At 41.3% G+C, this 19,412-nt stretch overlaps 1 protein-coding gene across 2 annotated transcripts in view; it reads right to left on the bottom strand.

Moving 5' to 3' along the window:
- Mei1 (meiotic double-stranded break formation protein 1) overlaps window positions 1–19,412 on the bottom strand; it is a 69,074-nt gene that overhangs the window by 48,780 nt on the left and 882 nt on the right. For both annotated transcript variants that reach the window (XM_090328817.1, XM_090328818.1), the window contains exons 2-8: window positions 17,880–18,003; window positions 16,824–16,874; window positions 11,223–11,296; window positions 9,594–9,699; window positions 8,419–8,622; window positions 5,365–5,495; window positions 158–272 (exon numbers count right to left, since the gene is read on the bottom strand). In XM_090328817.1, the coding sequence (XP_090184943.1) occupies window positions 158–272; window positions 5,365–5,495; window positions 8,419–8,622; window positions 9,594–9,699; window positions 11,223–11,296; window positions 16,824–16,874; window positions 17,880–18,003 (805 nt within the window). The remainder of the gene's footprint in view (window positions 1–157; window positions 273–5,364; window positions 5,496–8,418; window positions 8,623–9,593; window positions 9,700–11,222; window positions 11,297–16,823; window positions 16,875–17,879; window positions 18,004–19,412) is intronic.

Genomic DNA, 19,412 nt, shown 5'->3' with positions numbered 1-19,412 from the left:
TGGCAAGTAAATTCAGATGTTATAAGGCCTGACCCTGTCCCCACCCTATCCCTCCAGTGTGGGATACTGACAATTCCATGATAAGGTACCGGCTATGACTCTCAAGATTCTATGCAGAGCTCTGGAGAACTGAGAAAAGGTTACATTGCTCCTTTACCTGGGATGTCAGCATGGATGAAGGCCGGGGCATACTTCACTGGGGAGTGGACCAGCACTGCAGTTATACAGTGGGTACTCGCCACTTGCAAGATCTCATCTCTGGAAAGAAGAAACTGCAGAAACAGACAGTAACAAACAAACGAAAAACACCTTAGCCACACCACTAACAGACCAGCAGACAGCCTACATACATTAGGGCAGGATCCCATTTCATCCCTATCCTTCCTCTTCTGCCCCAAGCCAGACACAAGGAAGAAGCAAAGAAGAACAGTTAAGCACTATGGAAAAATGTCTCTGAACAACAAGGAAAGAAACACAATGAAAGAATATAATGTGAAAATCAATGGCACTTACACACACACACACACACACACACACACACACACACACCCCAAAACCATCACCAAGTAGTATACAGGCTTCAATAACAAAAAGGAATTTCATAGCCTTCATGTAGTTTTTGATATTTACAACAATCATGTCATACAACAAGGGAGGTTTCATTCTGAGCTTCACATATACAGTATATCAATGAGTTAGCAACCAGGTGTCATGGTACATGCTTGCAGGTCCCACCATTTGAAAAGCTAAGGCAGAAATATCACAAGTTTGAGGCTAGCTCAGGTTATACAACAAAATCTTGTCACAGGGAATAAAAAGAAATAATTATAGTTGGGAACCAGTGATTCATACCTGTAATCCTACTACTCAGGAGGCTGAGGATCTTAGTTCAAAGCCAGGGAGGAATGTCTGTGACATTCTTATGTCCTGTTTACCACCAAAAAGCAAGAAGTGGATCTGTGGTTCAAGTGGTACAGTGCCAGCCTTGAGTGAAAAAGCTAAGTGAGGACAGGAGTCTGGCCTAGTAGTAGAGCCCTTGTCTAGTGTGCACGATGACCCGGGTTCGATTTCTTGGTCGGTACCACATACATAGAAAGAAAAGCCAGAAGTGGTGCTGAGGCTCAAGTGGTAGAGTTCTAGCCTTGAGAAAGCCCAAGGACAGTGCTCAGGCCCTGAGCCCAAGCTTAGGACTGGCAAAAAAAAAAAAAAGAAAGAAAGAAAAAGAAAAAGTTAAACACTGAGCTCATGCCCCAGGATGGACATATAAAAATAGATATAAAATCCTTGGTCACTGAAAATTTAATGTGCTTTTCCAGTAGGATATGTTTCGTGTGCTGTCATGCTTAATTGCTGGAGCAGCTGTGTACATCCTTGAGCACACTGGGAAAAGCCCCTAGAAGCCTCTGCCAATGTTTCTCAGCACCTCACTTACCTTATGAGCCTTTTCCCTTTGCTGATTTTATTTTGTTTTGTTTAACATTTTAAGTAAGTTAGTCATTGCCATGAGTTTAACCACATACCAACACCTGCGAGTCCTCTTAGTAAATCATCAAACTTAGGCATGATCTCAGGTTACCTAGCTGAAAAGTAGCAAAGATAAAGCATAAACTCTAGGCCTCTTGCTGATTTGGCTTTTCTTTTCTCTTTCTTTCTTTCTTTCTTTTTTTTTTTTTTTTTTTTTTTGGTGGGTCATGGGGTTTGAACTCTGGGGAACTGTCCCTGAGCTCTTCAGCTCAAGGCTACCACAATAGCCCTGAAACCACAGCCCCACTTCCAGATTTCTAGTGGTTAACTGGAGATAAAAGCCTCACAGATTTTAGTGCCCGGGCTAGCTTTGAACCTCGATCCTCAGATCTCAGCCTCCTGAGTAGCTAGGATTACTGGCGTGAGCCACCAAACCCAGCTTTATTATTTGGCTTTTCATTCACAGATGGCACTGTACCACATAAGCTGTAGCTCCATTTCCAATTTGTTGCTAGTTAACTAGATATAAGCATTCTGAGAATTTGTCTGCTGGTATACATCAAATTTTTATTTTTCCAAGTTTTGTTTAGTTTTGTTTTTGTTTTTTCTGAAACTTAAATTCAGGGCTTGGATGCTGTCGTGAGCACTTTTGCTCAAGGTTAGCACTCTACCACTCTGAGCCACAGTGCCACTTCCAGCTTTTTCTGAGTAGTATTATTGGAGATAAGAATCTCATGGAATTTCCTATCTCGGCTGGCTTCGGATCATGATCCTCAGATCTCAGCCTCTTAAGTAGCTAGGATTACAGGTATGAGCCACCAGTACCTGGCTTGCTTGCTTGCTTTCTTTCTTTCTTTCTTTCTTCTTTTATTTATTTAGTTTTTGAGATAGAGTCTCATTATGTAGCTCAGACAACTTCAAACTCACAAGACACTTTATTTATCTTTATTGATACTTTTTTCATTCACATAAATTTTTCAACCACGGTAAGTATCTCAGTTGTTCCTCTAGACTCAGTCTTATTCAAAGTCATAGTAAAATAAAGTCAGATTATCCTACACTGTCAATGGAAAGTTTCCACATGTAGATGGAGGCTGGAGCCTCTTAGCCAATATTCCTGTTTCTATCAAGTTCTCCTTCCCCAGGAAAATGTCCTTTATCTCTGTTTCTGCCACCACTATACTGTTTGGGTGGATTGTGAGACCCCTTTTCATAAGTCTTTCTGCCTCTGCTAGACCCAGGATCAAACATTCTAACCAGAAACTCACAGGGATTCCAGGATGGCACCAAAGAAATAAACATAGACAGAGAACTGATCATTGTTTTCTAGCTTAGAGACTGAGGCCTTGCATGAACTATTCTAGAAGCACCCCAGAAAGCAATTTGCTTTCTCACTTCTGACCAGAACTCCTCCTTCTTCCTGCAGAGAGAGCCAAACGTCTAGCCAGTTACCTCCTGCTACACAGTTCTTTCCAGCCCTGGGTTGTACACTGACTGACACCAGTCAGTCTACCACAATATGGTAAGAAAAGCACATGGCAGATGGGCACATTCTCCTTAAAGCCTACATAAAAGAAAATCCTTAGGATTTCAAGTTTAATTGGATTAACAAAGAGGGAAGAAGGCTATACAAGCAAAAGGAAGAACATCTGCAGACAGGATGAATTAGCTCACTCAGTACCAGAGCAACGTGTAGAAGTCTGAAGTGCTGGGTTGTAAGATAAAAGAGACAGGTAAGTGAAGCTGAAGAGGTGCTTAGGATCCAGAAAAAGAAGGCTTTTGGTGCCAAGCAGAGAAGCTTACACCTAAAACAACTAGAGTACTTTTGTCTCTGTGGCTGTATGCATTCTCTATTTTCTTTTTTTTTTTTAATTTTATTATTTATTTATTTTTTTATTGTAATTAATAAAAGGGTTACATGATATTTGCCAGATAGAAGGTGCATTAATTCACATACATTGATACCCTTTCACATGTCTTGGTACCCGTTTCCCTCCCCCCCCACACCCCCTACCCGTCTTGGTTTTCCCCCCTTCCCTATCAAATTTCAAATATCCAAATACAAATAAATTCAATATATCAGATAACAAAGTGAGATACTATACCAATATGAGATAACCAAGGGACAGCAAAGGAGATGAGAGACAACATAGTACATTAAGGACAACAATCATTCATTATATGGCTTTTGTTTCACTATCCTGGAGGTCCTTTCAATTAGCTTCACATTATATGTCCTTATGTATCAAGATTTTGCTCTATTGCAAATCTCTGCTAGTAGAGCCCAAGGTTTCTACTGATTATGACGAATGAGGGAAACCATTGAGCCTAAATTCCTTTGAGTCTGGCTTACTTCACTTAATATGATTTTTTCTAAGTCTTTCCATTTCCTAACAAATGGGGCGATGTCATTCTTTCTGACAGCAGCATAGAATTCCATTGTGTACAAATACCACAACTTGTTGATCCACTCATCAACTGAAGGACATCTAGATTGGTTCCATATCTTTGCTATGGTGAATAGTGCTGCGATGAACATTGTTGTGCTAGTGGGTTTAGTATGTCCTTGTTTCTGGGTGGTTGGGTAAATGCCAAGTAGTGGAATTGCTGGGTCATAGGGGAGTTCTATGTTTAGCCTTTTGAGGCACTGCCACACTGCTTTCCATAGTGGTTGAACGAGTTTGCACTCCCACCAACAGTGTAGTAGTGATCCCTCCTGGCCACATCCCCTCCAGCATCTGTTGTCATTCGTCAAAGACCTGGAGGTAAAAGCTGACACACTGAAAACTCTACAGGAAGGAATAGGAGATACACTAGGCCTCCTTGGCACAGGTCGAAACTTTCTTAATAAGGACCAAGAATCACAACAAATCAGAGAAAGGCTGGATAAGTGGGACTGCATTAAACTGCAGAGCTTTTGTATGGCAAAGGACATAGCTAGTAAACTAATCAGGAAGCCTACAGAGTGGGAGAAGATCTTCACCAACCAAACAACGGACAAAGGCCTCATATCTAAAATATATCAACAACTCAAAAAATTGAATCACTCCAAAACTAACCTCCAAAGTAACAACCATCCCATTAAAAAATGGGCCAAAGACTTAAAGAGAGTCTTCTCTGAAGAAGAAACAAAAATGGCCTATAGACACATGAAGAAATGCTCAACATCTCTGGTCATAAAAGAAATGCAAATCAAAACAACTCTAAGATTCCACCTCACTCCTGCATTCTCTATTTTCAAACAGCTCAAAAGTAAAGAAAAAGATAAAAGAGATAAGATTCACTCAGCATTGGTGGCTCATTTGTAATCCTAGCTACCTGAGGAGGCTGCCATCTGAGGATCACAGTTCAAAGCCAAGTTTGGCAGGAAAGTTCATGAGACTGCTATTTCCAATTGACCATCAACAAAACAAAAGAAAAACAGAAGCGCAGCAGTAGTTCAAAAAGTAGAGCAAAAAAGTTCAGGCACAGCACCCAGGCCCTGAGTTCAAGGCCCAGGATCAGCAACAACAACAAAAAAGATTCGCAACAGAAGGTTGGGCATGGCTCAAGTGGTGGAGTACCTATCCTGGCAGGTTTAAAGCCCCAGTATCTCAAGGGAAAAGAAAGGAAGAAAAAAAAATAAGAGAAAGAAAAAGAAAGAAAAGAGGGAGGGAGAGAAGGAGGGAGGGAGGGAGGGAGGGAAGGAAGGAAGGAAGGAAGGAAGGAAAGAAGGAAGGAAGGAAGGAAAAAAGAAAGAAAAATAAATCCTAAATACTTAGGAAGCACTTGGGATTTCTTGTTATTGAATCTAGGAACTACAACTACTTTTTGGTTATGGTACTGAGATCACCAAAACAGATTTCATCCATGCGAAGCATGTGCTCTACCACTGAGCTACATCCCTGGCCCAACAACTACCTTTTTGAGCACCAAAGGCAGTGAGGTCTCTCCTTGTGACTCCTTGACGGTCGTAGCACTTTCTGCCAGCACAGACTTGCTCATGAGCAAGGACACAAAGAGGTCATACTTCAGTAGCTGCCTCAGCAAACCTAGGAAACAAAGAAGTTGAAAACTGAGGTGAGAAGTACACAAGGCCAGGAATAGGCCTATTTCAGCCCTAAAACAGCCCACACTTCTTCAGGTCTCTGTAGATATAAAGAATCGTTGGAATCCTTAAATACTGGTTTGCTTTCTACCATTCAGCCTTTCCCAGAGGATCTAATGAAAATTTACTAAGTGCCACAATTGAGACTATGGGATTCAACAGTAAATTAGACAAACACAACCACAATCACTCTTAATGAATTCCAAGTTGTTATTTGTTTATTTGTTTTTCCAGTCCTGGGCATTGAACTCAGGGCCTGAGCACTGTCCGTGGGCTTTCCTCAAGGCTAAAGCTCTACCACTTGAGCCACAGCACTACCTCCAGCTTTTCTATATATGTGGTACCAAGGAATTGAACCCAGGTCTTTGTGCATGCTAGATAAGCACTCCACCACTAGGCCAAACTCCCAGCCCAAATTCTTAGTTTTATAAGGAAATAATGTAAGAAAAATATGTTTCATTATTGCATCATTAGTTACTTGGCACAATTTTCACAAACAACCAGAACTCAATACATATATTCTGACTGACAAATGGATCATATACTCTTGGGTGGGAAACAAACATAAAAATAAGTCACCCAGGGGTTGGGAATGTGATTTCATGGTAGAGTGCTTTCCTGACATATATGAAGCCCTGGGTTTGATTCCTTAGCACCACATAAACAGAAAACTCTCAGAAGTGGTGCTGTGCCTCAAGTGGTAGAGTCATAGCCTTGAGCAAAAGAAGCTCAGGGATAGTGCCAAGGCCCTGAGTTCAAGCCCCAGGACCAGCAAAAAAAAAAGTTACCCAGAAGTTGGAGGCATGGCTCAGTTGGTAGAGTGTTAGCCAATGAGCAAAAGTGTCAGGTACTAAGTTCAATTCCTGGTCTCAGACCAAAAAAAGAAAAATAAGTCACCCAAAGTCAAGTATTATGGGATAAACCAGGAGTCTCAGTTACTCAGGAGGCTGAGGCAGGAAAATTACTGGAGCCTGAGAGCTTAAAACAACCTAAACAATACAACAAGACACCATCTCATTTTATATATATATATATATATATATATATATATATATATATATATATATTACTTTTTTTTTGGCAGTCCTGGCACTTGAACTCAGGGCCTGGGCAGGGCAGTGTCCTTGAACACTTTTTGCTCAAGGCTGGCACATTGTCACTTGAGCCACAGCACCACTTCTGGCTTTTTCTGAGTATGTGGTACTGAGGAATTGAATTCAGGATTTCATGCAAGCTAGGCGAGCACTGTACCACTGGTACAGTGCTATACTCCCAGCCCCTATTATTAATTTTTTTTGTCAGTCATGGGGCTTGAACTCTGGGTCCGGGTACTGTCCCTGAGCTCTTCAGCTCAAGGCTACTGCCTTACCTCTTGAGCCACAGCACCACTTCTGGTTTTCTGATAGTTAATGGAAGATAATGGTTTCACGGACTTTAGTGCTGGGGCTAGCTTTGAACTGAAATCCTCAGATCTCAGCCTCCTGAGTAGCTAGGATTAGAGGCATGAGCCATCGTGCCCAGCTAAAAACATTTTTTAATTTAATTCATTTGCTTATTTTTGTGCTGGTTCCAATATTTGTACTCAGGGCCTCAAGCTCAGGACTTGAGCCACACCCTTAGTCCCCAAAATAAATTGTTTAAAAAGCCTCTCAAATGACTTCTAATAATTGTAATGAATGAACAAAGAATAATTGCCAAAAATCTGAGAGTATACAGGAGGATCTAGCCTACTGTGGGATGAGTAAGCTTAACCTGAACCTAAAGGATGAGCAGATAAAACTAGAAATAGAATCTGGTGAATATAATGTAACCCTTCTATTAATTACAATAAAAATATAGGAAAAAAACTAGAAATAGAGAGAAGCAGTTCAGGTAGTAGGAACAATGTTCTAGGAACTGAAAGAAATTGAGAACCATTAAAAAAAAAGTTAAGGCGGCTGGGAGTTTGGCCTAGTGGTTAAAGTGCTTGCCTAGCATGCATGAAGACCCGGGTTCGATTCCTCGGTACCACATATATAGAAAAAAGCCGGAAGTGGTGCTGAGGCTCAAGTGGTAGAGCTCTATCTAGCCTTGAGAAAGTCCAAGGACAGTGCTCAGACCCTGAGTTCAAACCCAGGACTGGCAAAAAAAAAAAAAAAAAAAGTTAAGGGCTGGAAGTTTGGCCTACTGGTAGAGTGCATGCCTAGAATGCACGAAGGCTTGGGTTCAATTCCTTGGTACCACATACATTAAAAAAAAAAGCCAGAAGTGGTGCTGAACCTCAGGTGGTAGAGCTGTAGCCTTGAGAGTGCTCAGGCCCTGAGCTCAAGCCCAAGACTGGCAAAAAAAAAAGTTAAGTCCAAAAATGGTACTTGAGAAATAGTTATATTATGAAAGTTAGTGTTAGGGATTCTAGTCCTTTGACATCCTGGATGTCAAAGGATGCCACCAAGGCATTCTATATGACATAGAATTTAACAAGTAGATAAACATTATATAATAATATTAAATATTAAGGGGAAAAGGGAACAGGGAGAAGAAAAATAACAAGCAGAGAAACCTTTACTCTCCCCTGGAGGGAGATAGGACCATGGGAGGTTTTACTGACAATGTGCTTGTTATAAAGATGAACTTGGCAGCAAATACAGGCAGTAAGGCCTGAGGTAATGTTCTATTTTCTTTCCCCCCAAAGATAACATTGTTATGATGTCACACCAACTCTAGGCATCTTTCACACAGCCTTAGCTCATCTCCCAAATGTTTGGCTTCTGCCTTTGCAAAAGTGCCACACACACACACCTCTGAAACTAGAGGAGCCAGTATCACAAGTTCTCAGGCAAAATCTGAAAAGCTTGCTCTCTGTTTCTCACCCAACCCTATTGTCTTACCCAAGCAGTTGATCTGTAGCTCCTTTGCCTGGGCACTCTCCAGGGTAGAAAAGAAGACTGGACACAACTTTTCTCGGAAATGGCCTGAAAGCATCTTGGCTGCTACTGGTGAAGAATAGAGCTTCCCATAGAGATAACATATGGAAGATTGCAAGGCCTCATTAGGGTATACCAAACCTTTCAATAGGTGCTCCATCAGGCTACCTGATCAGAAAACAACCAGAGACAAAATCTCACAATGTCATCTGCAATATGAAACTCCAACTATTATCCCCAATGAGGATGTGATGGTAATTTCCTATACCCACCTATAATAAATGCTTTCTAAGTGTTTAATCAAGAGAAAATGAGTGTTAAAAGCATAGCTCAAGTGTAGAGCATCTGCTTAGGAAACACAAGGCCCTGAATTCAAACTACAGCACCACTCGTGGGAGGGAGGAGAGAAGGAAGGGGGATGGGAGAGAATAAATGTTCAGAGAAGTTAAAGGTTTAACCCTTGGATAAATCCTCAATAAAATATGTGTCAGTATTTCACTGATGGAAAAAAGTACTATATCCTCTGTCTACCCAAAATGAATGTCATAGAGGGTCCTTAATTAGTCTGTATTACAATAATGAACATGGTATCATAAGCCGATAATCCAAGCTACTCAGAAGAGGCAGAAGTAGGAATCCCCAAAATTCAAGGCTATCCTGGGCAAGGCTAGTGAGACTATCTCAAAAACAAAATAAAAATGAAAGGGCTAGAGGCATGATTTAAGAGTTACAGTGCTCATCCAGAATTCCTGAGACCCTGGGCTCAGTACTAGTAATGAAAAAACAAAAACAAATGGATGGAAGACCAGGTATGGTGAATATATCTGTAATCTCACCATTGGGAAGCTGAGAAAGATCACAGGTTTGAGGCCAATCTGGGCCACATAGTGAGGTCCAATGTAAAAGGAGACAGACAGATAGGCAGGCAGGCAAAGAAGGAAAACATACAAGACCAGAGTCAAGGAACTCACTTTTTCAAATTGATCAACAAAACACAGTTGCAGATGAGAAAACTAAACTCTAGAGGAAAGTAATGGCATAATGACTTTCCAGGTATACACAATAAATGAGTTATCCAGACAGTAGTGTGGTCAAAACAGGAGAAGTTTAGAGGCCAGGGTTCCCTACAGCTTACTTACTGTGCTCTATTACAAAGTCATCTGCCAGAGCAGGGATAGCATCCACCAACTTGCCAAGAAGAGTCATAATGGCCAGGCTGCCTTGCATGGAGGGCATGTTGCACAGCTACAGAAAGTGAACATACTTCTCTATCAGTATCAGGTAGGATCTTTCCCTATCCACACCAAGGCCTATGCTATGCAGGTCTCTTTGCCATCAGCTTCTTAACATGTCTGTTTTTAATCATTCAACTGTGAAGTCCTGGGGAAAAAATATTGGGTCAAATTCCTTTCAAGAGTTCTCAGAACCTAGCTTAGTACCCATGAATTAATGTTAGTGCATTTTTGTCTTGGGATGTAGCTCAGTGGTACAGTGTTTGAATAGTGTATGTGAGGCACTGGGTTTGATCCTTAGGACAGGAAAAAATGACATATTTTGCCTCCAGAAACTAGAAGATAAACGTTAGAATTATAAAGATAAAACACGGGCATATACATATATAATATATATATACATATTTACATAATATTATTATTGCTCGTATTAGTAAACAGTTTCTGTGAGTCAGGAACTAAGTCTGATGATTTACCAGGAGGGTAAGTAGTATATATTTCACCTTTTTTACTGACTACGTATGTTTTGATAAAAGATTTAATGTCTCTGGTAGAAAAATACTGCATATAAACTAGGTATCATAGCCTATAGTCACAGCACTTGAGAGGTGAGGCAGGAGAATTACAAGTTTGAGGTGGCCTAGTTATAAAATGAGACCTTATCTCAAAAAAAAATTTGCCGCTCAAGGTGGCTCATACCTGTAATCCTAGCTACTTAGGAGACTGAGATCTGAGGATCTCAGTTCAAAGCCAGCCTAGGCACTAAAGTCTTGAGACTCTTATCTCCAATTAACCACTAGAAAGACAGAAATGGTACTGTGGCTCAAGGGGTAAGGAGGTAGCTTTCTCCTGAGAGCTCAGGGACAGTGCCCGGGTGCAGAGTTGAAGTCCCAAGATCAACAACCAAAAAAAGAAAGTTAAATATATCCACAATGCTTTTCTTAAATGTTTATAAAAGCAAATGACTTCAGTACAAAGTAATGCATATGAAAACCAAACAAAAACAACAAACCAAGATATAGTAAACATAGTTCTTTGATAAACTCATTAAGAAAATCTGTATGTTATTTAGGAAGATACCAAGTATTGGCCATGGGATGATTATACTAGACAGATGAGAATTTATTGAATAAAAGTAGAATTTGAAACAATGAAAAGGAAAGGAGGATATTGCAAAGAGTACTAGAACACATTCAAAAGCTCCACTCAGTGAGTTGAGACAAACCCCTTTTTCTTCTTGTAGCAGAATCTTAGGACTGTGAGAAACCTACATACTCATGAAGCAGAGATGGGAAAATTGCCATTCAAGACCACATTAGGCAAAAAAAAAAAAAATAGTGAGACTTCATTTCAACCAATAGCTGAACATACACTCCTGTCTTCCCGGCTATATGGAAGTGCAAATAGAAGGTTACAGTCTAGGCCAGCCTGGCCCTATCTGCAAAAAAAAACCAAAGTGCAAAGGACCTAAGGCATGGCTCATAAGCCCTGTGTGCTCCCCCTCTCAATAAAAAGAACCTACAATTATGTACCAACCTCATTTTGGCACTTGTCCAACAGGTAATGGGTGGTCTGCTCCAGCTTCGGCTGTGTCATAAGCTGGATAATGACTAAGGAGACATAATAACATTATTAACTAGAAGACATCGCCTGACCCAGAAATCGCCTCTCAGCTCTGCTACACAAAGTCAGAAATGGCAGTGATTTCCTTGCAGTCATTAGTATTAACCTTTTCTATTTCTCCTATGAAACTATGCGTGCACATAATGAAAGGATCTTTGGAGAGGGGGGTTCTTTATCATTTTATATCAGCAATTCTCACATCAGGCTGCCTATTATCAGAAAGCTTACAAATTTGGGGCAATCGCTCAGTGGTGGAGTACTTGCCTACTGTGTGTGAGGTCTTGGGTTCAATAACCAGCACGAAGAAAGGAAAGAAAAAGATGAAGGAAAAAAGGAAAATGCTAATGTCCAAGTCCCACTACATACCAAATAAATCCAAATTTCCAGGAATACAATCAACTGTTTTACTTCTTATTTATTTTATTTTTTTTGTTGGCCATGAGGCTTGAACTCTGGGCCTGGGCACTATCCCTGAGCTCTTCAGCTCAAGGCTACTATGTTACCCCTGGGCCTGGGTGCTGTCCCTGAGCTCTTCAGCTCAAGGCTCTACCCTTGAGCCACAGCACCACTTCTGCTTTTCTAATTGGATATAAATGTCTCAAGGACTTTAGTGCCCAGGCTGGCTTTGAACTAAGATTCTCAAATCTCAGCCTTCTGTGAGCCACTGTGCCCCGCTATTTACAATTTTAAATGTAAATATATATGTTTTCACGTTTAAATGTTATCATATAGTTATATATTTTAGAATATTATATTTCTATGTTAAAAATATTTTTCTAGGGCCAGGAGTGTGGCCTAGTGATAAAGTGCTTCCCTAGCATGCAACAAAGCCCAGGAGTCAATTCCTTGGTAGCACATACATAGAAAAAAGCCAGAAGTGGGGCTGTGGCTCAAGTGGTAAAGCACTAGCCTCAAGAAAAAACAATGACAGTGCCTAGGCCCCAAGTTGACGCCCCAGGACTGGAAAAAAAAAAAATTTCTAAGATGGGTGTGGTGGCTCAGGCCTGTAATCCTAGCTACTCAGGAGACTGAGATCTGAGGATCAAAGTTCAAAGCCAGCCAGGGCACAAAAGGACCTGAGATTCTTATCTCTAATTAACCTCTAGAAAAGAGAAGTAGGGCTTGGCTCACAGGTAGGGCGGTAGCCTTGAGATGAAGAGCTCAGGAACAGTGCCCAGGCCGGGAGTTCAAGCCCCATGACCCACAAAAAAACAATTTCTAAACATCTATTTTTAGAGTATTCTAGCCTTGAGCAGAAGAGCTCAGGGACAGCATCCAGGCTCAGAGTTCAGGTCCCACCACCACCACCAACAAAAAAAAAAGAGTCTCTGAGAAGTAGAGAGGAAATTAGCTGTTTAACTTTGGAAAAGCTATGAGCTAGGTAGGTTCAGTGGCCACTGTGAGAAGGTTCTATCATTACCCAGGACAAAGCAGCATTCCAGAATATACACTCCCAGAAACAGGAAGAAAACAGAGACCAGGAAGAAGCACCTAAATCTTCTTCACCCTTGCAGTCTTCTTGTTGTGCCTGTCACCTCCTGGAAATTTTGGGGGCCTAATAATGATGGTTCTGCAAGCTATGTCAGCAACAACTAGAAGTTGATGGCTGTAGGATTACAGGTCCACTCAAGCATGAGTACTAGGCATCAGTGGCTCAAGCCTGTACTGTAATCCTAGCTACTCAAGAGGCTGAGATCTGAGGATGGCGATACAAAACTAGTCCAGGCAGCAAAGTCTGTGACTCTCTTCCCTCTGCCATTCCCGCCCCCCTCTCATCCTGGGGATGGGAGCTGTCTCTGTGGGGATTTTTTAATTGTTTGTTTGTTTGTTTGTTGCTCAAGGCTGCTCTGAGCCACACCTCTACTTCCAATTTGGATAAGAGTCCCCTGCCTGGGGTGGCTTCAAACCACAATTCTCAGATCTGTCTTATCTTCACTAAACTACCAAGAAAAGCCAGTAGGGCTGGGGATCAAGTGGTAGAGCAGTAACTGAGCAAAATGGTCAAGGACAGAGCCTAGGCTCTGAGTTAAAGTCCCAGGGTGAGCATAAAACAAAGGAGGGCCTGCCAGGAGCTATGGCTCATGTCTGTAATCCTAGCTACTCAGAAGACTGAGATTTGAGGATTGCTGTTCAAAGCCAGCCCAGGGCACTAACTTGCAAACTTCCGTTGAGACTCTTATCTCCAATTAACCTCTAGAAAACTGGGAAGTAGGGCTCTATGGGTAGGGTGGTAGCCTTGAGCTGAAGAGCTCAGGGACAGCGCCTAGGCCCAGAGTTCAAGCCCCATGCCCTACGAAAAAAAAAAAAAAAAAAAGAGTGGCCTGAGCCAGACATCAGTGGCTCATACTTACATACTTGCAATTCTAGCTACTCAGAAGGGTGAGACCTAGAGGATCAAGTTTTAAAGCCAGCTTGGACAGAAAAGTCCAAGACTCTAGCTACAATTAATCAGCAAGATGCTAGAATGAAGGAATGACTCAAATGGCAGAATATTAGCCATGAGCAAGAAAACTGAGCAAGAACATCTAAGTTCAAACCCAGATTCTAGCACAGAAAGCAGTAAAGAAACAAAGATTGTCTCTGAAGGAAAAATATCCCAGATGACCAGAATATTTGTTCACAAATTTGTATGCCTGGATGGTCAGAAATATATTTAGATCACATTAATTTATAGCCACCTGCTGATTGGCTTGCTGGCTGGACATAGACTTGAAAAAGAGAATTAGAAGATTGGTGACAATGAGGCCTGAACAAGAAGATAGACCTTTCAGAATTGATACAAATTATGAAGATGAGCCAGTTATGGTGACACAAGTCTGTAATCCTCGCATTTGGGAGGCTAAACCAGGAAGATGAGGAGTTCAAAAACAAGGGTTGCCAAGGAAGTTCAAGGCAGCCTGATTTACATATGAGACTGTCTCAAAATCAAAATTAAGTATGAAGATACTGTGTCCTGTGTAATTACTTCTTAATCTACCTAAGAGGAGGTTCTGAATCATAAAGGGACAAAATGACACATGTTGTGGATATCAGTCCTCCTCTTTTCTTGAGTCATCCCAGGGTTCATTCTATAGGCCCAAAGTAGGCACCATGAAATAGCTTTAATGGTGGGGTTGGAAACCATGCATGGGCTCAACATGGACTTTCTCTCATCAAGACTGAGTTAATTATTGTTAACTACTGGGTGCCTAGCCTCCCAATGGCTGAGATCAACATTAAATCACCAGTATGGCATCATTTCCTGAGGGCCCAATCGCAGGGTATCAGGTGAATTATACTGAACCCCTTATATCATAGAAAAGCATAGATTTAAGTTGGGTACCTGTGGCTCATGCCTATAATCCTAGTTACTCAGGAGGCTGAGATTTGAGGATTTCAGTTTTGGAACCAGCCCAGGGAAAAAAGTCCCCATGAGATTCTTTTTTTTTTTTTTTTGCCAGTCCTGTGCTTGAGCTCAGGGCCTGAGCACTGTCCTTGGACTTTCTCAAGGCTAGAGCTCTACCACTTGAGCCTCAGCACCACTTCCGGCTTTTTTCTATGTATGTGGTACCGAGGAATCGAACCCGGGTCTTCATGCATGCTAGGAAAGCACTTTAACCACTAGGCCAAACTCCCGGCCCCCATGAGATTCTTATCTCAAATTAACCACTCAAAAACCAGAAGTAGAGCTGTGGTTCCAAGTGGTAGAGCAGTGCCTTGTGCAAAAAAGCTCAGGAACAGTGCCCAGGCCCTGAGTTCAAGCTCCAAGACCAACATAAAAGAAAGGAAGGAAGAGCCAGGGGTGGTGGCTCATGTCTGTAATCCTAGCTACTCAGGAGACTTGAGTTCAAAGCCAGCCCAGAAAGGAAGGAAGGAAGGGAGGGAGGGAGGGAGGGAGGGAGGGGAGGGAGGGAGGGAGGGAGGGAGGGAGGGAGGGAGGGAGAGAGGGAGGGAAGGAGGGAAAGAAATACTCTGGAAACTTCCTATAGAAATGAAGATTGTAACAACTGTAAATTAACTATTTTCCTCTTTCCTCTTTTCCTTATCATTTATAGAAGATTTGTTGGAGGTTAACTTCAAAGTTTTAATCTTTACATAATGGAATATGCAGATGGCACAGTAGATAAATTTGAAAACTAATTATCACATCCCAGAAATGAATGTAATTATTACTGGAACTTTTCATCTCCTTATATTGAAGGTAGAAGAGTAACTTTTTGGCATGAAATCTATATAAAGGATAGTGGCTTCTTACTAGGTACAAGTTTCTGTTTTGTATTTTTTTCAGTACCGTGGTTTGAACTCAGATGAACCTTTTACTTGCTAGGTAGACACTCGACCACTTGAGCCATACTCTCAGCCATCAATATGTGGGAAGATTGTTGTTGTTCTATAGGAGTTCAGGTATGTGCAGAAGGTTGTATGAACACCAAAGGATTGAGAGCCAATTATCTTGGTATTGTCTAACCACACACACACACACACACACACACACACACACACTTTGGGATATTGAAACTGGAACTGCAAATCACATTTCTGCTCTAGTGGTTTGTCTCCTCTAAGCTCCACCAATAACAAACACTGGAAAGAAATGGTCAAGGCTATATGAAGAAAGAACTGGCTTTCTTTCTTTGCTTCCTCTGACTTTCTTGTTTACTGTCTGTTTTACTCCTATGAGTATTACTCTAGAACTTCTTAACCCTGGTAGTACCTTTCAAAGAGATTCAGTTTTCAGTTTTTCCAGAATCAGCTTCATTGCATCCCTCTTCCCTCAACATGATCTGGTAGGGCCCTTCCTCAGAGGTCTGGTCCCAGTACCATAGGACTGTCCTCCAAACTCAGAGACTCAGCAGCATCTAAGTTGCATGTCCTCCTGGTCTGACTTTCATACGTAAGATCCATCCTCCAAATCTGAGTTTTAACTTCTTGCCTTTGCTTCTCTAGAGCAAGTACAGAAGCTGCTTTGTATACCTTCATTACCTAAACTGTTTTTTTAAAAAGTTTGCTTTGGTCTTTGTGTGTGTGTTATGTGTTCAAATAACTGAAGTAGCTCTGGATCTTAACAGTTTTCACTCAGCAAGAATATGCTCACTTTTATAAGCCTTTAATATACAAACACATGCACTTCCACTATTTTAACCACCACCTGTGTACAACTTTCAAAAAACCAATATGAAGTGTAATTTAAGTGCTGTTATGTATGTATCTAATTGATACCTAGCCAATCTCTTTTTCAGATAGTAAATTCATAGACGGCAGGAACCAAATCTTATCCATTTATGTATCCCAAATTCCTGATGTAGTAATTAAATCTCTTTTTCAGATAGTAAATTCATAGACGGCAGGAACCAAATCTTATCCATTTATGTATCCCAAATTCCTGATGTAGTAATTAACATAGAATAAGAAAGAAATTATTATAGAATTAATTACAAACAACAAATTGACTTTTCCTTATCTGTCTCGATTTACCAAAGTCTCAAGTAATCAGAACTACAATTCCAATACTAGGTACCCACAATTTCACCTTACCTTCAATACAGAGATCTATTATACTCTCATCTTCCACACTGCATAAAAGTCCTTGGAACAGAGGAAAGTAAGAATGAGTGGTTAACAGTTCTTTTTTTTTTTTTTTTTGCCAGTTCTGGGCTTGAGTTGAGGGCCTGAGCACTGTCCTTGAACTTTCTCAAGGCTAGAGCTCTACCACTTGAGCCTCAGCACAATTTAAGGCTTTTTTCTATGTATACGGTACCAAGGAATCGAACCCGAGTTTTCGTGCATGCTAGGCAAGCACTCAACCACTAGGCCAAACTCCTGCCCTAACAGTTCTATTTTAAGAGAAGCAAATATACAGACAAAATCACAGGCAAACTGAATTCTAAAACTAGCAGCTTTATGCAATGTCCTAGTTAAATTCTACCCTTAGTCCTTAAACATCTGTTCTGGCTTTAAAGAGATGAGAACTATCAAAATGGCACAACAGAAAAACTGTGTTCTCTAAAGTCTGTAACAGATCTAGGATAAATTTCAGCTCAGTAATTTGTTAGTTATAACATCCTTGAACTTTGGGACTCATCCTGTCTCCCTTAAAAGACCATCCTGGCAGGTAAAAGCCTGAGACAGAGACAATACAAGTTAGCTGCCTTACTGTCCAAAAGGTCTCATTCCATTTAGACACTATAATCATATGAAAAGAAAGAACTTCAGATAACATTTAATGTATTTCACTTTCCATGTGAAGAAACTAAGGCACAGGAGAAGGAAAATAATTTGATCCAGGTCACTCCAATGTCAGCAGACTCGCTTCCAAGCCTTCTGATTGTACACAAAATCTAAATAAGACTCTAAAAGATCATGAATTATCCATATTTTGCCTCATACTTCCATACATTAAGGCTTGTTACTATAAGATAAATCATATCTTAAAAAGGGAACCATATCTCCAGCATTTTGATAAAATGATAGGCTAGTAAACTGTTACAATATAAGCATCATCTTTCCAAAACCAATTTCCTAAGATTCCCCCAAAGCAAATATACATGCTATACATGCAAAACTCATGCCAAGTTTCCCTTCTGATCTCACCAAAAAGCATGCTTATGAAGTAAATGCAGATTTTCTGCTCCTGAGCCACCAGCTGTGTGACCAAAGAGGTGTGCCTCATGAGGACATCTCGGAAGCAGGACAGCACATGTTTTTTGCGCACCAACTTTGAGAAAACGAAAATAAACATTCAGGATGAACCAAGTCTAGGTCATCTGAAACAAATAACTACCATTTCCCAATTACAGTTTAGTATTCAAGTGTCATCTAAACTGGATGTTGAGTATGGGGAGATCCAACTCCCCACTGGGAGCAGGGACAAGTTCATACCTTACATTTAGATCTGAGGATTGCAGTTCTAAGCCAGCCTAGTCAGGGAAGTCTGTGAGACTTATTTCCAATTAACCACCAAAAACCTAAAAGTGGAGCTGTGGCTCAAAGTGGTAGAGCACTAGCCTTGAACAGAAAATCTCAAGGACAGCACCAGGCCCTGAGTTTAAGCCCCATGACTAACAACAACAACAAAAAAAACCCTAAAAATCCTTGCAGTGTCTCACACCTGTAATCCTAGCTACTCAAGAGGCTGAGATCTGAGGATCACAGTTCAAAGTCAGCCCGGCACTAAAGTCTGTGAGACTCTTATCTCTAATTAACCACCAGAAAACTGGCAGTGGTGCTGTGGCTCAATGGGTAGGGTGGTAGCCTTGACCTAAACAGAGCTCAGGGACAACGCCCAGAATTCAAGTACCCAGAGTTCAGGCCCAGAGTTCAAGAACTACAATCAACCAAAAAAAAAATTTTTAGGGGCTGGGAGCATGGCCTAGTGATAGAGCGTTTGCCTAGCAAGCATGAAACCCTGGAGTCCATTCCTCTGTACCACATATACAGAAAAAAACTGGAAGTGGTACTGTGGCTCAAGTCGTAGAACATTAGCCTAGAGAAAACTCAAGGACAGTGCCCAGGCCCTGATTTCATGCCCCAGGCCTGGAAAAAAAAAATGGTTAGCCTGGTGCTAATGGCTCACATCTGTAATCTTAGCTACTTAGAAGGCTGAGATCTGAGAATCCCAGTTCAAAGCCATCCCTGTCAGAAAAGTCCCAGAAAATCTTACCTCCAATTATCCACCAGAAAACGGTGGCTCAAAGTGGTAGACCACTATCCTTGAGCAAAAAGGCTCGGAGACCCTGAGTTTAAGCCCCAAGATTGTTATAAAAAAGAAACTAGAGAGCTGGGAGTTTGGCCTAGTGGTTAAAGTGCTTGCCTAGCATGCATGAAGACCCAGGTTCGATTCCTCGGTACCACATACATAGAAAAAAGCCAGAAGTGGTGCTGAGGCTCAAGTGGCAGAGCTCTAGCCTTGAGAAAGTCCAAGGACAGTGCTCAGGCCCTGAGCTCAAGCCCAGGACTGGCAAAAAAAAGAAAAAAAAAGAAACTAGACTGGAGGTGTGATTGAAGTGGTAGAGTATCAGCTGAGAGTGTAAGATCCCAAGTTCAAGCCACAGTACCAACACACACACGAACATACACAACTTGAGATTAAAAGAGAACTGCTGGGGCCTGGAGTTTGGCCTAGTG

Source organism: Megascapheus bottae, chromosome 2, assembly GCF_031878675.1.
Source record: "Megascapheus bottae isolate mThoBot1 chromosome 2, mThoBot2.hap1, whole genome shotgun sequence".
Taxonomy (NCBI): Eukaryota; Metazoa; Chordata; class Mammalia; order Rodentia; family Geomyidae; genus Megascapheus; species Megascapheus bottae.
The sequence above is the reverse complement of the archived record's forward strand: the minus strand, read 5'-3'. Positions and strand labels throughout refer to the sequence as shown.